The 21,454-nt window shown below is 62.5% G+C and overlaps 1 protein-coding gene across 1 annotated transcript; it reads right to left on the bottom strand.

The window, feature by feature from the left end:
- Positions 1-2,243: 2,243 nt before the first annotated feature.
- On the bottom strand, positions 2,244-21,166 carry LMTK3 (lemur tyrosine kinase 3). Its single transcript, XM_032388399.1, is given in 16 exon segments — positions 2,244-2,745; positions 5,518-5,655; positions 6,004-6,109; positions 6,111-6,140; positions 7,352-7,767; positions 10,354-12,813; positions 12,984-13,210; positions 13,379-13,500; positions 13,578-13,662; positions 14,189-14,337; positions 14,678-14,765; positions 18,280-18,398; positions 18,876-18,952; positions 19,474-19,624; positions 19,881-20,014; positions 20,911-21,166. Coding segments are annotated over 16 exon segments (4,395 nt in total). The 5' UTR covers positions 20,987-21,166; the 3' UTR covers positions 2,244-2,728.
- Positions 21,167-21,454: the final 288 nt, after the last annotated feature.

Below are 21,454 nucleotides of genomic sequence, written 5' to 3'. Positions count from 1 at the left end.
TGGTAGGGACTTCGGATGTATTTTTAGTTCATGGAAGCCATCCAAGGGTGCGGAGAAGGCAAATGAAGGCAGATGACGTATTTGGATGGAGGCTGTAGGAGGGGCCTCTGCCTGCTGCAGGAGAATAATTTGGAAAGGAGGGGGTGAGCCGCAGGGAGGGGAGTTAGGTCGCTGTGCAGTTTTACCCTGGGCTGAGCGGGTGGAGAGAAGTGGACCCGTGAAGAGGAGCCAGCGGGATTTACTGAATGCTGGACCAACTCTGGGATTCTGGCTTGAGCAACTGGTGAATGGCAATGCCATTTATCGGGACGGTCAGAGAGGGAATTGTGGGGGTGGGGGTGGGGCTTGGTGGCTCTGGTTTGGCCAACTTAAGCTGGAATTGCCTGTGGGACGTTCAAACCAGGCTCGTCACCTCCAAGTTGTCCTTCAGTTTTGCCCCAAATCCACCTCCTCCCCAAAGTCTGAGAATTCTAGCTCCCACCTCTCCCAGGACCCCAAATCCCCAGCCTCCTTGTTACAGGTTGAATCACATCGGCCTGAAATCAGTATGTTGAAGTGCTAACCCCCGGTACCTCAGAACGTGGTCTTATTTAGAAATCGGATCATTGCGGATAATCAGGTAAGATGAGGTCATTAATGTGGGCACTAATCCAATATGGCTAGTGTCCTTACACAGAGAAATTTTGGACCCACAGACACACACACACGGAGAAAGATTGTGAAGGCAAAGGCAGAGATTGGGGTGATGCTTCTACACACTAAGGAGCACCGAAGATTGCCGGCCGACCACCGGAAGTGGGGCGAGTCCTGTAACAGTCTCCTTCACAGCCTCAGAAGGAACTGATCCTTGATCTTGGATTCTAGCCTCCAGAGCTGAGGTGCTGTCTGTGGCTTAAGCCTCCTGACTTGTGGTACTTTGTTAACAGCAGCCCTAGTGCACTAATAATTCAGCCCTCCTCCCTCAGACCCAGGGGTCCTGCCCCCGGCACCTCCTCTCTCAGACCCAGAAGTCCAGGTCCCCAGTCCCCCCCTCCCTCAGACCCAGGGGTCCTGCCCCAGTCCCCCCCTCCCTCAGACCCAGGGGTCCTGGTCCCCAGCCACCTCCTCCCTCAGACCCAGGGGTCCTGCCCCCAGCGCCTCCTCTCTCAGACCCAGGAGTCCAGGCCCCCAGCCCCTCCTCCCTCAGACCCAGGAGTCCAGGTCCCCAGTTTCCCCCTCCCTCAGACCCAGGGGTCCTGCCCCCAGTGCCTCCTCTCTCAGACCCAGGAGTCCAGGCCCCCAGCCCCTCCTCCCTCAGACCCGGGAGTCCTGGCCCTCACTACCCTGCCAGTCTTGGCTCCATGAGCACCCACCCCGGGCAGGTGTGCCCTAAGATCAGCTCAAGCACCACCCCACCTGCCCACAGTGCCTCTGAGAAGGGGCAGAATCTAATCCTCACTCTCCCTTTCTCCATCCCCCGGACTTAACAAGTGACCCTAATGCCTTCATCACCTCAATTCCTAAGCCAGGAGTCGACAGGATCCCAGCTGGGTCCCCACTCTCAGCCCCTTCCCTCCGCTCTCATCCAAAGTGAGCCCCGCAAACATGCAAACGAATGTGGTACCCAGGGGATGGGGGGACAGGTTGAAGCCAGGAGATCAGACACACAACAGACCCAGTCAGAGGAAAAAGACGGGGAGGCAGAATCAGTCGGGAGCCCCAGAGGAAGGGAGAAAAATCGGGACAGACAGACAAGGCAGAAAGACAGGCATCAGGGAGGCACAGAGATGAAACGTACAGATGGAGAAACACAAAGAAATAGAAGTCGCATTAGGAAGAGCGCCCCAGAACTCAGGCCAGGTGGAGAGATGAGAGTCTCCTGGGAGGTGGGCGCTCACGTGCAGACACAGGTAAACTGAGGCACAGCCACCGTGGGCGCCGGAGGTAGCGGCCGGCCGCCCAGGCACAGGGCAGCACTGCTCTGAGGTGTGGGGGATGTGGCAGAAGCCACGTGGGTGCCGGGAGGTCACCCCGTCCCCAGCCCTGGCCCTCCGACGGCCTCTGGCCACCCCCCGCGGCCTCTTAGCTCAGGTCAGCGCTGCCAGCCGCCGACGGCTCCGGGAGCCAGAGAAGCGAAGCCGCGGCGCTTCCGCCCGCCTGAGCCTCGACGTTCCCATCTGTGAAGTGGGCGGCGGTCCGCGACTTCTTCCGGACCCTGCCCTCTTTGCCCCCGAAACACACACAGGCCCCGCGTTCCTCCAAAAAGTTGTTTTTGTCTTTTTTAAATAATGTGAAAATGCCACGCGAAGGTTTGAACCAGAGGCCCCTCCAGGGGCCGGGCTGGGGCGGGGAGGGGAGACGCGAGATGGGGGGGCCCAGGTCCCCGAAGCCTGCAGCCCCTCTCTGGGGCCAGGAGTGGGCGAGGAGGGGCCTCCGCTGTGCCGAGGGGCTCCAGGCCCGAAAGAGTTCAGTTCAGTTCCAAGAAAGGCGGCTCTCCAGGGAAGGATGAGGGGCTTCCTGCCTCATTTGGCACCGAGGGGGTCGGGGGGCTCAGGGGAGCCGTCCGGGGGGCTAGGGGGTGGGGGGCCGGGGCCTCCCGTTTGGCACATGGTGGGGGAGGGGGAGGGCCCAGCCTCAGGAGCCTCCCCAGAGGCGCTGTCTGTGGTGGTGGCAGCGGCTCCGTCGTCCACAGAGGGCTCTACTCTCAACCCCTCTTCTGGGGGTGCAGGGGGGTGCGGTCGTCGGGGAGTCAGTTCTCCACGGGGCCTGAGGACAGAGGAGGTGAATTACTGGGCAGACAGGCTCATGGCTTCTGTCTCTCTCGGAGCGAAAGCAAAGCCCTCACCCGGGGCCCGCAGGGCCCCACATGATCTACTCTGTCCCAATTCTGTCCTCACCTACCCCCATCCCCCTCACTCACTCCCCCCCAGCCACGCCGGCCTCCTTGCTATTCCTCCTTGGCTCCAAGCACATCCTACCCCAGGGCCTTTGCATGGCTGTTCCAACCACCTGGAAAGCCCTTTCCTTATCCCTTCCCATGTAAGGCAGGCCCCCTCCTCAGAGGCCTTCCCTGGCCCTTCTCGGTCAAGGAGTCGCCCCCTCATGTCCCCACCCCGACCCCAAGTCCTTCTGTCTCATTGCACTATGGCTATTATACTTCATGCTTTTCCCGTGGGACAATCCCAGTCACTGTCAGCCAGCTTCCTGTCTGCTTGCCTCCCTAGAACGTAAGCTCAGGGAGGACAGGACTGTGTCTGGTCACTGCTGCATCCCCAGCGTCCGGCACAGGGCCTGGCCTGGCCCTCCCACCAAACTGTCCCATGACCCCTCGTATCCCAGTGGAAAGAAAGCCGCCGCCCATTCCACAGATCCAGACAACCAAGGTCTGTGGGCTGGACGATCTCACCGCGGGCCACACAGTGGGCGCCCTCACGCTGCCTCCCACAGTTCCTACCTGAGTGGCCTGGGTCAAGTCGTGGCCCTCGCTCCTGTCCTTGAGACTCAGTTTCCCTCTTTTTAAAAGGGGAGCATGCCCCTCGTGTCCTCTTCTAAGGAGTGGAGAGAAGCTGGGGTATGTGGCATCACTCAGCACCCAGTGGACACGGGGTAAGTGGGCAGAGCCACGCCAAGCACAGGAGTCTGTGTGGAAGGGGGCCCGGCCTGCACCCCACGCCAGGGTCGTGGGAGACAGAAAGGCTCAGCGGCTTCCCTGCCCGGCTATAGCAAGAGTATCTGCCGGCAGAGGGAAGGGATTTGGGGTTTCACACGATTGGGCCCTCCCTCTCCTCTCCTAGTGGTTACAGGTGAAGTCACCTTGGCAGGCTAGCTAGTCCCGCCGTCCTCAGCCCTGACTCACCACCTGGCGGTGTCCCCATGCCCTGGAACCCACCCTCCCTGTCCTCATGGGGGCCTCAGAGAAGACCTCTGGGAGGAAGGGACATTTGAGGTGGAATCTGAGGATGGAGCCAAGTGAAGAGTCTGCCCTCGGCCCTGTCCTTCCTGCCCGAACCCCGCCTGTACTCTCCTCTCCTTCCTGGACCCTGGCGCCGGCCTCCTGTCCAGCCTCCCAGCCTCCCGTCGGCCCCCACGTGGCCCCGGAGGGAGAGGCTGCTGCTGCCCTTCCCCTAGTCACAGCTGGCCCATGGCTCCCTAGTGCCCTCAGGACAAAGTCCCTCTCTTCAGCCCACCTCAAGCCCTACATGGTCCGCCCTCCCCCCTTGATCCCCCCCACTCCCTATGTAACCCCCAGACGCACCCGCCTCCCTTCTATTCTCTGAACTGGCCACGTTCTCTCCTGCCTCAGGCCCTTGTGCAAGCTGTTCCATCTGCTAGCGCGCTGCCCCCTTCCCCGTCACCTAGTTCAGAACGGCCAGCCCTTCAAGGACCTGATGAAGGAGCATTGCCAAACAGATGAAGCCCTTTCCCCTTGTCCTCTGCTTCTCCAGCAGCCCTGAGTTTGCACTTATTTACTGCGAGACTGTGGGGTCAGTGTCTGCGGGTGGGGTAGGGTGGAGTGGGGCTCATGGATCTTGCTCAGCACGGAAGCCCCCGTGCCCAGCACAGCACCTGCACTTAGCCAGTGCGCAGTGAGTATCTACTTCATTAGGTGCAGTGAGAGCTACCAGCTAGAGACCACTGCGCATGACCAGGCTGTGCTCTCTGTGTGTGTGTGTGTGTGTGTGTGTGTAGGATGAAACCATTCAATCCCCTCAAGAATCTTATGAGTTAGATCCTGTGATCATCCCCATTCTACAGATGAGGACACTGAGGCACAGAGGGAAAGTGACTTGCTCTAAGTCACAGAGCCGAGGAGGGGCAGGGCCAACAACTGGACTTGGGCACGATTTGGGGGAGCAGGAATGCAACCCTCCCTGAAAGGGGCGGGTTGCCCCTTCCACCTTCTCAGCTCTATCCTCCGGGAACACCTGCGCCCGCCCAGCCCAGCGCAAGCTCTGCATCCAGGGGTATTCTCCGGAGCAGCGGCAGGACGCAGCAGAGAGCCCGAGTCGCGGCAGGATTCTCTGGGTTCAGGTGGGCAAGCACAATGTAGGGCCTCTGTAAGTGCCTGTTACTATTAGTAGTAATGCCGTTGTTGTTATTGCTATGGACTCCCTGACCATGTTCTCTCTGCTCCGCTTCAACTAACCAGCTCTGAGCACACTGCTTTCCTCCCCCCTTGTCGGCCTCCGATCAGCCTGTGCCCCCAAACGGACGTGGGATCAGGATCTGACAAGTGCCAGGCAAGAGACGGGGCAAAGACAGGCAAGACTCTGAGGGGATCCTTACAGAAAGGGAAACTGAGGCTCAGGGAAGGGGCGTGACTGCCCTGGTCTATCAGGACCAGCCTAGTCTGAGCTGGTTCGAATTGGGTGAGGTTTCAATGCTGAGCAGCCAGGGTTGACTTAGAGGGAAGGGGGAGAGACTGAGGAGAGAGAGGCAGGGAAATTCAGGGATGGGGACAAGAAAGTGGGGAGACAGATGGGGACAGAGGAAGACAGGCAGAAGTGGGGGCAGGCCCGAGGGTCTGAAGCACTGTACCTGCGGGCCGGGCGTCGGGGGCCCGGGCGGGGGGCCCCGGGGTCTCCAGCGCAGGCGAGACGGAGAAGCGGGAGAAGCACAGGGGGGGGCCTGGTGGGGGGAGGAGGGGGAAATCCTCCGCCCATTCGAAACTGCCTCCTAACGGCGGGGGCGGGGGTAGTGAGGAAGAAGAGGAGAAGACGCGGTCAGATCCTCCAGACACTTCTGGAGCTGCTCACCTTCTGCTCCAGCCGTCCAACCCCGCCCCTCCGCAGTCACCTGTCTCCAGCTGTCTACACCGTGGGCCCCGCCTCAACTCTGCCCCGCCTCCAGACCCCGCCCCAGCTCCGCCCCGCTTCCAGGCCACGCCCCAGCCCTGCCCCCCTCCGGGCCCGGTCTCCAGACCCCGCCTCACCTCTGTCCCCCTCCAGACCCCGACTAAGTCCTGTCCCTCTCCAGGCCCCGCCCCAGCCCTGCCCCGCCTCCAGGCCCCGCCCAGCCCCTCACCAAAGCCGCTGTCGTTGCTGGGAAACCCATCTCCGGGGGTGGCGGGGTGGGGAGGCGTCGGGGGCGCTGGGGGCGTTGACGGGTCCGTGTCCCCCTCGGGGGGGGCCCTGGACGCTCAGCTCGTTGGTTGGCGTCTCCTGTGGAGGTGGGTTAGGGGGCGAACCGTCACATCCCACCCACTATATTCCCAGCGAGCGACAAAGCCCTCTAACACTTCTGGGGCTTCAGGTATCCCAATTTACAATCGCAGTCTCTGAAGAGGTGGCTGGAGCCCCTGATCGGCCTTCGAAACCTCAGGTCAGCCTTAACCCCACCCCGGCCCGATGCTCCTCCCCCGACCGCGGAGTCCCGCCCACAGCTAAGCCCCGCCCCCCGCAGGAATTCTCTCCTTGCTCCTTAACGCGATGCTTCCGTGGGAGCCCCCTAACCCAATACCGTCTCCGTAAGTCCCGCCTTGTCTCCATGACCCCTAACTCCTTCCGATATCTCGGCCACAGGCGTCCAAGTTCGGGGCTCAGAACTACTTACTCCTCTGGTCCTCCAAACCCCTAGCCCATCCTGCGCACCCCGATCTTCCCCCAAGCTCCTAAGCCCCGTCCTCTGAAGTGGCCCCGCTTCAGCCCTCCAAACCCTGCCTTTGCTTCAGTGGCCCAGGACCCTGTTCATGACTCACATCTCAGGACCTCAGCCCGGTGTGCCCCGCTCCAGATTCATCTAGACCCATCCACACCCATCTAGGCCCCAGTCCAGAAGCATCATCCCGCCCTTCCTTTTTCTTTTCAACACTATCCTCTCAGCCCTAGTTACTCTTAACACGATCCTCCCATCTCTCTAAGCCCCGCCGCAGTTCATTAGCTCTGTCCATCTCTGAACCCGCCCCTGCACTTATTTTAACACTACAAGCCGCATCTCTTAAGCCCTGCCTGCAGCCTCGCCAGGGCCCGCCCCTAGCGGGTAAAATCCGCTTCATCCTGAGCCGGCCCTTAGCCTCTACCACGAGAGCGCTGGTCGACAGACCCCGCCCCGAACTTCACCTGAGCCCCGCCCCCGCTCTCTAGACCACGCCCCAATCTTCTCAGCATTTTCTCCCTAGCCTCTCCGGGCTCCTCCCTGATTACCAGGTATCCCCCCGCCGTCCTTCCAGATCCAGTCTCACCCTGCAGCCCCCCAACCCTTGCCCTCCAGCGCCCTCCCCACAGACCGCACCCTACCCCTCACTCCAGGCCTCGCCCCATTCCCAGACGCCGCCCCGACACTCAAGGCCTCCAAGGCCTGCCCTGTTCCCCGGGCCTCGCTCTCCCCAGCCCCGCCCCCACCTGCTGGCCCCGCCCCACCCCGGGCCGCTCACCTGGTCGAAGAGGTAGACGGTCACGTCCCCGTGGAAGGAGACCATCTTGCGCTTCCTCTCCAGCTCGCTGTCCTCGGGCTCGTCGGCCCCGCGCGGAGACTTGAGCAGCCCCCGCAACGGGCGGGCCGCGTCCGCGTCGGCGCTGCTCACCACGACGGGCACCGGGGCTGCCCGCGCCCTCCCGGGGCCCCGCGGCCCCGCCGCCGCGCCCGCCGCCGCCGCCTCCTCGTCCTCCTCCTCGTCCTCGTCCTCGTCCTCCCCGTCCTCCTCCGGCGGCCCCGGCGCCCCCGCCCCGCCGGCCTCCCCGCCAGCCGCCCCGGCGTCCGCGCCCTCCCACGGGGGTCGCCGCGGGCCCGGCCCCGGGAACGGCGTGAGCGTGAGCGGCGGCAGCGCCAGAGAGAGCCGCGAGAGCTTGGCTGCGAGGGGAGAGACCCGGTGAGCCCCTGCTCCCGGGGAAACTGAGGCATGCCCTCCTGCCCAGCTGTGTGTCCTCAGGTAATCTCGGGCCACAGTATGGGCCTCAGTTTCCCCTCTTGTGAACCAAAGGGCTGCTCTGGGGCCTTTCTCCACGCAGACTAGGAGAGATCTTCCCCCTACTCCAGGGGTTAACGCTCTCCACGACTCCCCAGGGTCCACATCACAGAGCCCCAACTTCTCTCTGCCGCCCCCCACGCCCGAGTGCCCTGGCCCTGCTGACCTCCCCGGGCTCTCTTCCTCACCTCATTCTGACTTGACCTCCAGCCAGCCACTTGGGCCACCCCCCTATTCCTCCCACCTCTGAGCCTTTGCATAGGCTGTTCCTTCTGCCTGGAAGTTCCTTTTCTAATTCGAGTCCTGTTCCTCCCCTAGCTCTGGCCTGGGCTTTAAGCCTTCAGTTCTCCCAGGTCAGGCAGGGCCACCCGCTCTGCACCCCAGAGCACCAAGCACCGCTCCTTCCAAGCAGATGAGCTCAGCAAGTAGCTGTATTTCTGGGGTCATGTGATTCATGTTTGCCTTGCCACGGAACAGACTGGACTTGGGCTCGTTCCGGCTGCATCCCCAAGCACACAGAAGTACTCAGGCAATATTAGTGGGATTAATGAATGAATGTTCCCTGCTATGTGATGTTGACCAAGGTACTTTCCCTCTCTGGCCCTCAATTGCCAGACTAAATTGGGGTGTCTAACCATCTCCAGGTGTTTTTCCCTGCCCTAAGACTCCCTGATCTCAGCCTGCTGGAAGATAAGGACTCCAAGTCCCTGGAGGAGGAAACCTGGCTTCAAATACCAAGCCTACCCTGCTCGCTTGCTGTGTGCCCCAGGGCAAGCAGAGCCACCTCTCTGAGCCTCTGTCTCCTCACTGGGAAATTCACCGAGGCCACTCATTCCTCCATTAGTGCATAAGTAAATGGTGTGATGGGCCCTGTGCGGGGCAATGGTAGGGATGACAGGAGGGTCAGGGCAGAGCAGGGAGAAAGACTGGGTGTGGATCGGGTCACTCTCCTCCCTTCGTTCATTCCATTCCAGCTTCACTGGCCTTTTGCTTTTCCCCAAGCATGCCAAGTTAGTGCCCATCTCAGTGCCCTCCACCCGAAACACCCTTCCCCCAGATGTCCACCCAGCTTACTTCCTTCACATCTGCTCAAAAGTCACCTCCTTGAGGCCTTCCTTGACCATCCATCTCAGGGCGATGGGGTTGGGGGCTGTGAGGGAGCTCTCAAGGAGCTCTCAGGAAGGACAGGGTGATAGCCTTTGGAAATCAGGAAGGCTTCCCAGGGAAGGGGAAATTTGAGTGGGGTCTTGAAGGATGAGTAGGAGTTCATGCACTTTTTTTTTTTTAAGCAGGCTATTCCCAGCATCTTCCCACCCAGCAACACCCTCCCCACACCACCCCCCCTCCATCCTCTGAGGCATCTTAGCTGCTCATCCCTGACATTTTCATGCTGTCTGGGGCCTTTCCTGACACAGCTGGTTGCAAATTCCCCACAACAATCTCAAAGAAGTGATAGTGTACTAATACCATGGGCTCGAAGGAAGGAAAGTTCTGTGCCCAGCCCCCTTCCTGACCTTTCCCTCCTGAGCTGCAGTCTCCTCTGGCAAACAGATCTGATACCCTTTCCCTCAAGGGGGGCTGTGAGATTGCCAATATAAACCAGCGCCCATTTAGAACTTCCATACCACTGTTTAAGGAAATCAGGCCTCTGGGTGATTCGGGTGGAACCACAGTCCCTATGTCCACCTCTAACCAGGGGCCACTTATCTTTCTCTTAAATCAATCCCCCTCTGCGACAAAACACTTTATGTTCCTACCAAAACTGTTTCCAGAAAAGGCATTTCTAGTTTTCAGGTCACCAATAGCATGGGGGGGGGGGGTTGCAGGGCAGAGTCTGAAGCTCCCTGGGTCCCAACTTTGGGCAGCTCGAGCCCAGCACACAGAGAAGGTTCGCGTGAATTGGCTTCAACCATTAAAACACGCAGAACTCTGGTTTAAAAGGGAAAAGCAGCACGTTTGGCAATGCCAGGTGGGCATTCCTAACCGGAGCTGAAAAAAGTGGCCGCATTTCCTTTCCTGACCCCCGCCCCTCAACCTCTCCCAGGCGACTTCCTTCATCTCCCAATACTGTCTGGCCCCCAGGGAGCGTCCGAGTTTGAGACCCTGGGTCTAACGGAATTGCAATAAAAGCAGGAGCTTGGGCGTGCCAGGCTGGGCTAGAGTCTTCAGAAGTCTTAACATTTTGAAGCCTCTCAGCCCTGTTAGGTAGGTTAGCTGTCCTCATCATCCACTTTTGGCGGGAAACTGAGGCCCAGAGAAGTAAGGTCATTTGTCCAGGGCCACAGAGCTCGAGTGGCGGGCAGAGCCCGGATCTGAGCCCAGGCGGTGCGGCTCCAGGGTCTGCTCTCGTTACGGCCGGCCTGACCTGTGTGCTCCCCGGGAGCCCGGGATTCTCAGCTCAGCTGTGCACCTGGGAAGCAGCCGGGCCTCGGCCCCCAACCTCGCCCCCCTGCTCCCAGCGGCCTCCTCACCTTTGATCTGCTCGCTGTTCCCCTGAGGAGGTCCCAAGTCCAAGAACAGTCGTGGCATCTCGGGGCCCTTCCTCTCGGGCTTGGGGGGGTCCCCGTCTGTGCTGGGTGCCGTGTCTCCGCCGGCCCTGCTGTCTGGGGCCCCGGGCTCTCCCTCGGAGGAGGCCACCTCCGGCCTGGCTCTCTGCGGCGCTGGCTCCGGCCACCTCGGCTGTGCTTCCGACAGCGGCGGCGGGGGCGGGGGCGGCTGTGGCCTCGTGCTGTCTACCCATCCGGCCTTTGCGTCCACGCCGCTTCCTAGGTCGCCGCCGGGGGCCATCCCCATGCCCACTGGGGCTCGGGCCCCACTCCCGAGGTCCAGCCTCCCAACCCCGGGGGCTCTCGGTGCCCCCCCAGTCTCGGGGGCTCTCCTCTCGGTCCCGGGTTCCAGCACCCCGCTCCTGGGGGCTGGGCCAGTGGGGCCAGGGGCTGTCTCCCCGCCGTTCCGGGACAAGGCCACTGCGCCGGGCTCGGGGGCTCTCTCCAGCGAGGTCTCTGGGGCTGGCACCCCACTCTCGGGCGCCTTCTCCCAGGGCCCTGGGGCTCTCCGAGGCCCAGTCTCTGGCAGCCTCCCCGTGTTCCTGGGGAGTCTCAGGCCCCCATTCTCTGACACCTTCTCCTCGATCTTTGAGGGTGTCAGCCCCCCATTCGCCAGCACATTCCCTTCTCTCTCGGGGGACCTCAGCTCCCCATTCTCCAACACTTTCTCCTCCCTCCTTGGGGGTGTCACCTCCCCATTCTCCAGCACTTTCTCCAGTACTTGCTCTTCTCTCTCTGGGGTCCCTGGGCCCCCATTCTCCGCCACCTTCTCCTCGATGCCCAGGGCTCTCTGTCCCCCGTTCTCCAACACTGTCACCCCGTTCATGGGGAGGCTCGGGTCCTTGTTCGGGCTTGGGGCTTTCTTCCCGCTGCCCAGGACTGTGGGGTCCCTGCTCGGGCCCTGGGCTTTCTCTCTGTTCCCGAGGCCTCTCCCCATCTTCCTGGGTCCCGTCTCTCGGGGGTTTGCCCCCTTCTCCCCCAGGAGGTTCCTTGTCACGTCCTCCCGCAGGGACATCAGCAGCTGCTCGGTGCTCACTTGAACTACGAAGGTCGGCTTCTCCCGGGTCCCCGGCAGTGGGTGGGGACCCGGGTCTGGGGGTGGCCGGGGCGCTCCCGGGTCGGGGGGCTCGGGGGGAGCCCGCGGTCGAGGGACCCCTTCCTCCTCGGCTGCCCCCCCGCCTGGGAAGGCTCCCTCGGGGGAAAAAGGGGTCTCGGTCTCGTAGCCGCTGTCCCCCGGCTTGGGGCCCGGAGACGACAGGCCTGAGCCGGGACTGGCCACGGCCGAGGGAGGGTCGGGGGACACGGCTGGGTCCGCGGCGGCCCGGGGAGGTGGCGGCGGGGGGGGGGGAGCGGGAGGTGGCCCCCGCCCGGGGTACTGGGGCGCCGCCGCCCCCATGAGGGGGTCCAGAAACTCGGGGGGGGCCGAGGAGGGGGGGGCCAAGGGCAGGTCGGCTAGGGAGCCCCTCTCTGCCCGCAGGGACGAGTCGTCCTCTGGGGGATGGGGGCAGCCAAGAGCAGGGTGGCCCCCCCAGCCAGCAACGGCGTCCCCCCGCTCCAGGGGCAGGCAGGAGCAGGCTCCCTCTCGGCTGCACAGGGGACAGGGCAGGGGGCCTCGGCGGCTGGGGCCACCCCCAAGGCTGCTGCTGTCTTCCCCCGGGGAGCTGCCCTCCTCCTCCTCCTCCTCCTCTTCTGCCCACGGGGCGGTACCCCGCTCCCCCAGCACCTCGGCAGGGTCTCCCGCCAGGGTCTCCCCGGCACCTCGGCCCTCGGGGTCCCAGCCGCTCAGGAGGAAGCTGCCTGATGCCGAGGACTGGGCTGGGAAGGGCCGAGCTGCAGGGAAGAGGGGGGAGGCCCAGGTCTCGGACACCAGCTGGGGGACCTCGGAAGGGGCCTGGGAGGCCTGGGGGGCAGGCACTCCTGGGTCCAGGGGGTCCCAGTCATTGGGGAAGAGGGGCTCAGGCGGGGAGCCGTGCTCCTCCAGGCGGATGTAGTACTCGCTGCTCACCGAGGGGCTGCGGGCGCTGATGACCGGCAGCACGCTGGGCGTGGACAGCGCCTCATAGAAAGGGTTGGAGGGGTTGGCATGGGGGGCCGGGGGCGCGGACGCCGGCTGCCAAGGGGGCGCCCCCCCACCGCGGCCGGCCCCCCGCCGCGCCTTCTCCCACAGGCACTCAAGGTTGAGGCCACGGCTGCTCTCAGTGACCGTGAGCACATCGTCGGGGTCAGCCCCAGGGAAGCCATCCAGAAGGGGGAATGGTGAGGAGAGGGTCCCTGGGCGGGGCACGCTGTGCTGCGGGGGCCAGGGCCAGGGGAAGGGACCGTCTCGGGGTGGGGGAGGCGGGGGCGGGGGCCGGGGGGGTGGCCTACCTGGCTGGGCTGTGAGTTCTGGAATCAGAGACAAGCAAGCAGCAGGGGTCTTTTACGAGTGGAGAAACTCAGGTTCAAGTACCAGGTCTGCCACTCCCCGCCTAAGTGTCACCCCTTCCCAAGCAGCAGATGCTTCCAACAGCAAAAGGTGTGGGGTGTAGCGAGTGCTGAGACTGTGGGTGGGGTGCGAAGAGGTGAGGGGCTCTGGGACATCCTGGGGGGGGGATGGGAGGGCCAGGGCTCGGAAGTCAGGCCCTGCCCTCACCAGTAGTCCGCGTAGGGCAGCTTGAGCCTCGGCCGGGCCAGCTTGACGTGCTGCTGACGGACCACGAAGGCGAGGACCTCCTCGTCGGACAGATGGCGGTAGGGCTGTGCCCCAAACTCAAAGAGCTCCCACAGGGTCACCCCCAGGGACCTGTGGGGAGCAGAGGGCGGAGAGGGGTCAGAGCCCTGCCCTGCCCCGCCTGGGGGCCTACCCCCCCGCCCCCCGGCCTCCATTTCCACAGCCACAGGACCTGTGACCCTTCCACCTTCCTTGCCGCCCTCGACTCCGCGCGGCCCCGGGGTGGGGGGACCCCCTCACCAGATGTTGCTCTCGCGGCTCTGGTCCACCACCATGAAGGTCCCATGCAGCTCCCCAAGGAGCTCGGGCGCCGCCCAGCGCAGCGGGATCCACAGGCGCTCCGGGGTCAGGTAGTAGTCCTCCTGGGGGGCGGGCCGGAGCGGGGTCAGGCGGGTCGGGGCCCTCCCCCGCCCCCCGCCCTGATGGAGGGCAGCCCCACCTTGTAGTTGCTGTGGGCTAGCCCATAGTCTCCGATGCGCACGGTGAGGTCGGAGGTCAGCAGGCAGTTGCGCAGGGCCAAGTCGCTGGGGGCGGGCAAGGATGTGAGGCGAGAAGGGGACACAGCCTTGGACGGACTGCCCGCCTCGCCTACACTCCGCCCACCTTGCAGGCTCCGCCCCTTCTCCCTTCCTTGCTCTGCTCCTCTTCCCCTGCCCCGCCTCCCCATGCCACCTCCTCTCCTGACTCCTCCCTCTCCCCTTGTGACCCCTCCCCGGCAGGGCTCCTCCCCCTTTTCTCTATGACTCCTCCCCTCTCGATTCCGCCCCTTCTAACTCCTCCCTCTCCCCCTCCTGACCCCTCCCCTCCAGGGCTCCTCCCCCTCCCCTCTATGACTCCTCCTCTCCCGATTCCGCCCCCCTCTCCTGACTCCTCCCTATCCTCTTCTGACTCCTCCCCTCCAGGACTCCTCCCCTCCTGACTCTGCCACTCTGGCTTTCTCTCCTCGTTGAGCCCCTTCCTTGCGGCCCTACCTCCCACCCCCCATAGCCTCGCCTCCTTCCCCTACGTAGTACCCCCCCCCACTCTTCCCCGTGGCCCCCCGGCAGCCACCTGTGCACGTAGTTGTGGGAGTGGAGATGTGCCAGCCCGCGGGCGATCTCCAGGCCCATCCTCTGCAGCGTCCGCAGGTCTCGAGGGGGCAGCTCGGGGGACAGGCCCTCAGGGGGCCGCTGGGCCCGGAGGTAACGTTTCAGGTCCCCCTGGGAGGGAGGGGAGGGTGGGGTCAGTACCATCCCCCCTTCCAGGGACCCACACATCCAGCCTATCCGAGGCAAGGATGGGGGAGCAGCCTCTGCACTCAGCGGGCAGCCCCTCTGAGTCTCAGTTTCCCCTGCTGCTTAGAAGGGCATAACAACATAACCCACCTCGCATGCTAGTTCACTGCCCGCCCTCTGAGCAAAAGCTCATCTCCAGTAAGCGCTCCAGAGACCTTAGCGCACGTCGCACGTGTTATTGCCAAAGATTCCCAGGACCCCAGGCTTGCTGGCAGCCCCCAGCGCGTCCAGCCCGCCGCCCTGCCCGCCCTTCGCAGACCCTCACCAGTTGACAGAACTCCATAATCAGCAGAAAGGGCAGTGTCTCCACACAGACGCCCAGGCACTGGAGGACGTTGGGGTGCTGCAGGCTCCTGGGGGGGGGGCGGGGAGCGGCAGGGTCAGGAAACAGCCTTGTCCATCCCACCGCAGACCCCTGTCCCGCCCCAGCATCCCCGCGACACTAAAATCTCTCTTCCACCTCCCGACTCCCGGCCACACCCCCACACTCTTTCCCCCCCTCAATGCACACCCTCCTTCCCCTGGTCCCCATCTCAGGACCGCCCCACTTCCCCCCCACTCCCCGGCCCCCCCCCCCGGCCCCCCCTGCCCCCCCCCCCTCCCCCCCTCCCCCCCCCCCAGCCCCTTCCCTCCCCACAGCCTGGCTGGAGCCTCCTCCTCACCTCCTGGACTCTCTTCTCAGCCTCCTCCCGGCCTCCCTGCCTCCGGTCTCTCCCTTGCAGTCAGCCTGTGACACGCCACTCGCCTGCTCACAGCCCTCCGTGGCTCCCCCGGCAGCCAGGGACAGAGCAAGGCTCGCTCCTGGGTCTTTCCTGCCCTTCCTCAGCATCGCTTCTCCCCGCCCCGCCCTGCGCATCTCCCCAAACACACAGGCACCCGCTGAGGCTCCAGGCCTTTGCACTTACACTTCCCTCGGTAACGAGCCCTCCACTCAGCAGAGTCCTCCTCATCCCTCATCCCTCAGGCCTCAGCTTCAACATTTCCCCAAGAAACCTCACTGCCCTCAAGCCCCCTCCTTTATCCTCACACTGTGGGTAAGAGTCAGGCTGGGGGGCCGGGGGAGGGTTGAATCCTGAGTCCACCTTTTTTTTTTTTTTTTTTTTAAAGTTATCTCTACCCCCAACGTAGGGCTCGAACTCACGGCCCCGAGATCAAGAGTCGCATGCTCTGGGGCATCTGGGTGGCTCAGTGGGTTAAGCGACCGACTCTCGGTTTCAGCTCAGGTGGAGATCTCAGGGTTGTGGGATGGAGCTCCGCATCCGGGCTCCGTGCTGGGCGTGGAGGCTGCTTGGGATTCTCTCTCTCCCTCTCCCTCTGCCCCTCTCTGCTCATATGCTCTCTCTCTCTCTCTCTAATAAATAAATCTTAAGAAAAAAAAAAGAGTCACATGCTCCACCCACTGAGCCAGCCGGGCGCCCCCTGAGTCCACCTTTGGCAGGTGTGTAACCCCAGAGAAATCACTTCACCTCTTCCTGCCTCGATTTTCCTCAGCTGTAAAATGGGCACAGTCATAGCAACTCCCCCAGACGGTTGTAGAGAGGAATTTAATGAGACCAGAGAGGAGCCGCCACACAGTGGAAGATCCTCGCTATTATTACTGCTTTTCCGTTCCCATGTCAACACATTGATTTTCACATGGCCCCACATTTTCCTGCCTTCCCACCTTTGCAGCTGCTCTTCCCTCTGCCTGGAACATGCTTCCCACCACGCCTGCGCGACTGATCCCTCCCGGCCAACCCCACCTCCCCCAGGATCCTCCAGAGCTCCCCTCTGTCACGTGCTGCCTTATTTTCTCCTGGCACTCGTCAGTCTCTGACATTTTCTTCTTAAAATTTCCTCCTTCGTTTGTTTATTGCGTATCTCCTCCACTAGGGGGCCCCACTAGGACAAGAATTTGGGGCTTTCCGTTCAGGTGGCCGCATCCCCAGTGCCTGGACAGGGGCGCAATAAAAATGGGCACACTGCAGGATTTTGCCCTGATACCCGGCCTGGGGGTCTGTAGGAAGGTGAAAACATGCCAGGCTTGGCCCCAGGTACAGTGAGTGATTGTCCCACTCGGGTCTGGCCGGGGGCAGGGGCCGGGGGCCAGGGCTCACTGCGTGTTCCAACCTTCTCCACCTGGGAGAACTGTGCCTCGCACCCCTGCCTGGTCCAAGAATCATGAGACCAACTAGTCATAAAGCACCCGGCGTGTCCTGGGGACTTGACATACAGCTGGAGCTCTGAAGGTGGGATTTAGGTTGGCGGATGTGGAAGAATGCTTGGATGCACTGCACGCCTACTAATCTGAGCCAAGGCCGGCTGCTTCTGCTATCAAATCCTCCCCGGCCACCGTGCGGGGCAGGATGCCTTTTCCCTTTGAATCCAGAGGAAATAGAGGCTCAGAGAGGTAAAGCGATTCGCCCAGGGTCCCACAGCTGGTAACAGTGGTGGCGTGGGGACTTGATCCCAGGTTGCTGGCTCGCTCAGCAAACGTCTACAAAGGGAGGACGGACACCCCCCTCTCCTCCCCCCACCCCCACCCCGAGCTGCCAGTGTCATCCTGCGCTCTCCAACAGAATCTTCTGTGAAGGTGGAAATGTTCTAGATCTGAGCTGTCTCACATGGGAGCCACTGGCCATATGTGGCTACTGAGCACTTGAAATGCGCTGCGTGTAGCTGAAGAAATGAATTTTTCATTCGATTTCGTGTTATTTAACATAAATTTAAATAGCCATATGTGGCTAGCGGATGCCAGCAGGGGTCTAGGGAGAGGCAGGCAAACAAGCAAGTAAGCCTATGAAATATACGTGTTATGAAGAAAACGCACGAATTGGTGGGCTGGAGCACCCCAGGGCCCTCCTTGTGTGTGTGTGTGTGTGTGTGTGTTTGTGTAAGGGCGGGCCTTTCTGACCACAGACCTAAGGAGGGGAAGGGAGCCCACTATCTGGAGCTGGGGCTGAGTAGCCAGGAATGATATTCTAGACAGAGGGAACAGCAAGGACAAAGGTCCTGAGGCAGGAAAGAGACTGTTATGGGAAAGGATCAGTGAAGAGGCCAGGATGGCTGGGCCAAGGGGCTCAGTGGCGGGAAGGGAACAGGGGCAGGCCCTGCGGGGTGTGTGGGCTGCACAGAGGCGTGGGACTTTGTCCTGCAGGCAATAGGGAGCCATGGGAGGTTGTAAAGCATGAGAGATAAAGTCCAGTGTCTGTATCCCTCAGGGTAGGTTCCACTTTTATAAATGTTTGAAAAAGGTTCTCTGTATACATATCCTTTCGATGACGGGGCAATTACTACCTCGTGAGGCATTGAGGTGGCAAATGTTTATCTAGTTCTTGTCTAGAAGCCCTTAGAGGGGAGGGGAGACCAAGCAGGGGCGGGACAGGGTCTTGCCTTCCCAGACCTAACAATCCAGTAGAGGTGGGAGGTGAGGTGACAAAGCTCCTGGGGGCCATTTTGGGTGTCTGCTCAGGGCCCCGGTCCGTGATGCCTTCCTCACCCACAAGCAAGGGCCTGAGGAAGGGAACAAGCCCTATGTACCCAGTGCTTAACACAAAACCTCACATCCTCTCAGCTGTCTTCTACGTGAGGATGTTTGGGCTTCCCGGACTCACTTCCTAGATGAAGAGTCTGAGGTTCAGAGTGGAGAGGGGCGGGCCTCTAGCTCAGCTTCTGTGTCCTCCCCTCCCCCTCGTCATCCGGCCCCTGGCTCTGCACCAAGAAGGAACCTGACCGTCAAGTCGCACAGCCAGGAAGAAGTAGATCCAGGATTCAAACCAGGGTTGACCCCACACTAGACTCCTCCCACTCCCAAATGTCACCTCCCTGAGGTGCAAACCCGTATCTTGGGGCCTCCAGGGCCCACATCCGTTGAAAAGTCCCCAATACCTGTAGGGCTGTGCTTCCGAGATGAACTTGCGCTGCTCCAGGGGGCCTGCGCTGGCTCGGAGCTCCTTCACCACCACCTGGGCTGGGGTGTAGTCGGAGAAAATCTCTCCCAGGATCACCTGGTCGGGGGGACCGGGGAGTCAGTGCCTGCGGTCTCCCCAGCCCCAGCCCCAGGACCACCGCCACCCCACTGCATGGCTCCAGCCTCCCTCTTCTTTCCAGCCTCTCTTTTCAGATCCCACCACCCTTGTCTGCCCCCCGCCACCCCGCCGCCAAACAGATGCAGGGTGAGAGACTCACGGGCCCAGAGTCCGATGGATGCAGAGACGGATGGAAGGATGGACAGACGGACGCGTGGAGAGCCAGGTGGCGAGGCAGAGTGGTCAATGGAGTGAGGAGGGAGGCGCTGACTGACAGATGTGGGGGGATGGGGTAGGTGGGAGCAGGTGAGAGGTGGACAGAGGCGAGGGCGCTGGGTGGGCTGGGGGACAGATGAGAAGTGGTGGGAGCGGGGTGGGGGTGGGGGATGGACACAGAACAGGAGCACAGCCCTGGATTGTACGGACCCCCTCCCTCCCACCCCCAGCCCCACTCACCTTCCCAAACCAGCCACTCCCAATCTCTTGTAAGTAGCTGAGGTGCTGACGGCTAAGGCCCAGGGGGGTGGTCATGTCTGGGGAGGGGGGGCGGGGGGGCAAAAAGGGGAGGCCCCTTAGCCTCTCTCCCCTTCCAAGTGCCACTTACAACCCCCACCCTCCAACTCAGTGGGGACTGGGGTCAAAGCGGATACCAATCTCTTTTCATTGGCCGCCCCAACATTCCCTGATGGATCTCAGCCTCCTCATTGGCTGCCCACAAGTTCCCAGCATCCAATCCGTCCTTCCCTTTGGCGTTTCGCGATCCTGTGACTTGACTTCCGCCTGCCATTGGCTGCCTCTGGGATTGAGATCTAGGCTGACCTCACCACTGATTGCCCCACAAGAATCCCCCAATCTGGTTTTGGATTAAGCGATGGCTTCCATCAAGATGATCTCTGCTCCCTATAGGCCGCTTCCAAGATTCTGCGGCTCCCACCTCTGCCTTTCCCCTTGGCTGCGGGGGGACCTCAGCTCCCTGGCCCCTGAGGCAAGACTCTCAGGGCTTGCCACTCTGTCCCGTGGGACCGTGGGATCCTAGTCAAGGTGTGGAGAGTACCTGAGTGGGAGGGCTGCGGGGCGGGCATCGGCAGGGAGACCTCAGCCAGCGGGAGAATGTAGACATCAGGCAGCGACTGTGAGGAGGAGGTCTCCTCGGCCGGGGGAGTGTACTCCCCGGAGCAATCCTCCCCTTCAGGGTTCTCAAACTCCTGGGGCCGGGAGAGGTGAGGGTGGGAGAACACAGGGCTGAGACACACCGTCACCCTTCTCGTCAGTGTGTCTCCCCGTCTTTCTTATAACTGTCCCCCGATTTTCATCCCCAGACTCCGGATCTTGCCAGAACTTCAGGCCAGAAGGTGCTCTCAGACTTACTGCCCCCCTCCCCCCCCCACCAACTACCTGGGTTGGGGGGCAAAGGCCTTGCTGGAGTCTTCCTCCCCACTTGAATCCCCGCGTGCACCTCACCTTGAAGCCGACATCACCCCGTTTGCAACACAGACAGGTGAGGAGGAGAAAGATGAAGGCCAGCAGGCCGGAGCAGGAAATGAGGACCACGGCGTAGGGAGGAGCCAGAGGGGCCCGGCCCAGGGCGAATCCATCTGCGGGCACAGGGCTGGGCTGGGGTCCCGGCTTCAAGCCCCAAGCTCCCAGACTCCATGCCCCTCCCATCCTGGCCAGGATTGACTACAACTCCCATAATGCTCTGCAACCAGGGGCTCCTTGGCAGCGGAGCCGGATGGCCTAGGGCATTGTGGGAGTTGTAGTTTGAGGCCTTCTCAGGTGGTTGGGTTGGGGGTGGGGTCCCTCCTCTCTCCCCAATCTGGGACCCCCCCCCCATCACCGCACCGCAGGCTTGGATGAATTCCAGTGAGGATTGAAGGAAGGAGGTGTAATAGTGGAGGCTGGAGCTCTCAGAATTTAAAATACGCTCCAACGGACAGTCTCATTACCCCCTATTTGGGCAAGAGGATGAGCCCCCTAACTGCAGGCGGGGAGAAGATTCTTGCCCCGCGCTGGAACCCCCTAGTTACGGGGGTTGAGGCCTGGCTCTTTTAGGGACTCGTGGAGCACACTCATGTCCTCTGTCCCCAGCCCAAGCCCCTGAGAAGGGAACTCCGCAAGCCCTGGGTCTCCCCCAAAGCTAGAGGCAGCCTCCTCTGCTGTGTCCCCCTTAGAAATAGTATTCCTCCCCTCTGCCCCCAATTCTCCCAGAGGCCCCGTCCTTCCCGGCTCCCTGCACACACCTGCACACACACATGCGTGTGCACACACACATGTTGCCCAAACGGACCCCCTCCCCACCCAGCCCCCAGCCTTCCTCCCTCCCACAGGCCCTGCTGACAGAGGCCCCGTCCCCGCGGCTCCCCAGGCCCCGGCTCGGCTGCGGGGAGACGCGCACGCAGGTGATGGAGCCGGAGCGCCGCGGACCGACCCCCGGGCAGGCCCGGGGTGGGGGTGGGGGCCGCCGGACAGCCGGATGGCCGGACACACTCACCGGGGTGGGCCGGGGACGCCAGGCAGCCGGAGGCGGAGACGGCCGCGAGGAGGATGAGGGCGCCGGGGGCAGGCATCTTGTCGAGGATGGAAGGGAGGTGGAGGTGGTGGCGGCTGGGGAGGAGGGGGGGGCGGGCCCTCAGCCCCCAGCCATGGGGACCCGCGCGACCCTGGCCTCCCCCCGGCCCAGGAGAGGGGCAGGAGACGCAGGACAGGGGGAGGGAGGGGCTGCTTACTGTCTCAGGTACCCCCCTCCCCCTCTTTGAAGGGACAGACAGATGAAGGGATGGAGAGGCGGACAGAGGAGAGGAGCTGGGGAGCCGGGGTGGCTGGGGGGGGGGGGGGGGGGGGAGGGGGGGGGGGGGAGAATGAGGGCCCCGCCCCCGAGGGCAGCCAGGATTGGGGGAGCAGAGAGCCTGTCAGAGGAAGGGTGGGAGGAGGGAGGATGGAGGGAGGATGGCGCGTCGTCATGGCAACTGGCTCCCCAGTAGCATTGGCTGCCAGGAGGGAGGGGAGGAGGAGGGACAGACAGGGACCAGCAGACC

Source organism: Phoca vitulina, unplaced genomic scaffold (genome assembly GCF_004348235.1).
Source record: "Phoca vitulina isolate PV1807 unplaced genomic scaffold, GSC_HSeal_1.0 scaffold52, whole genome shotgun sequence".
Classification (NCBI taxonomy): Eukaryota; Metazoa; Chordata; class Mammalia; order Carnivora; family Phocidae; genus Phoca; species Phoca vitulina.
Note: the sequence above shows the minus strand (reverse complement) of the source record. Positions and strands in the feature narration are given on the sequence as shown.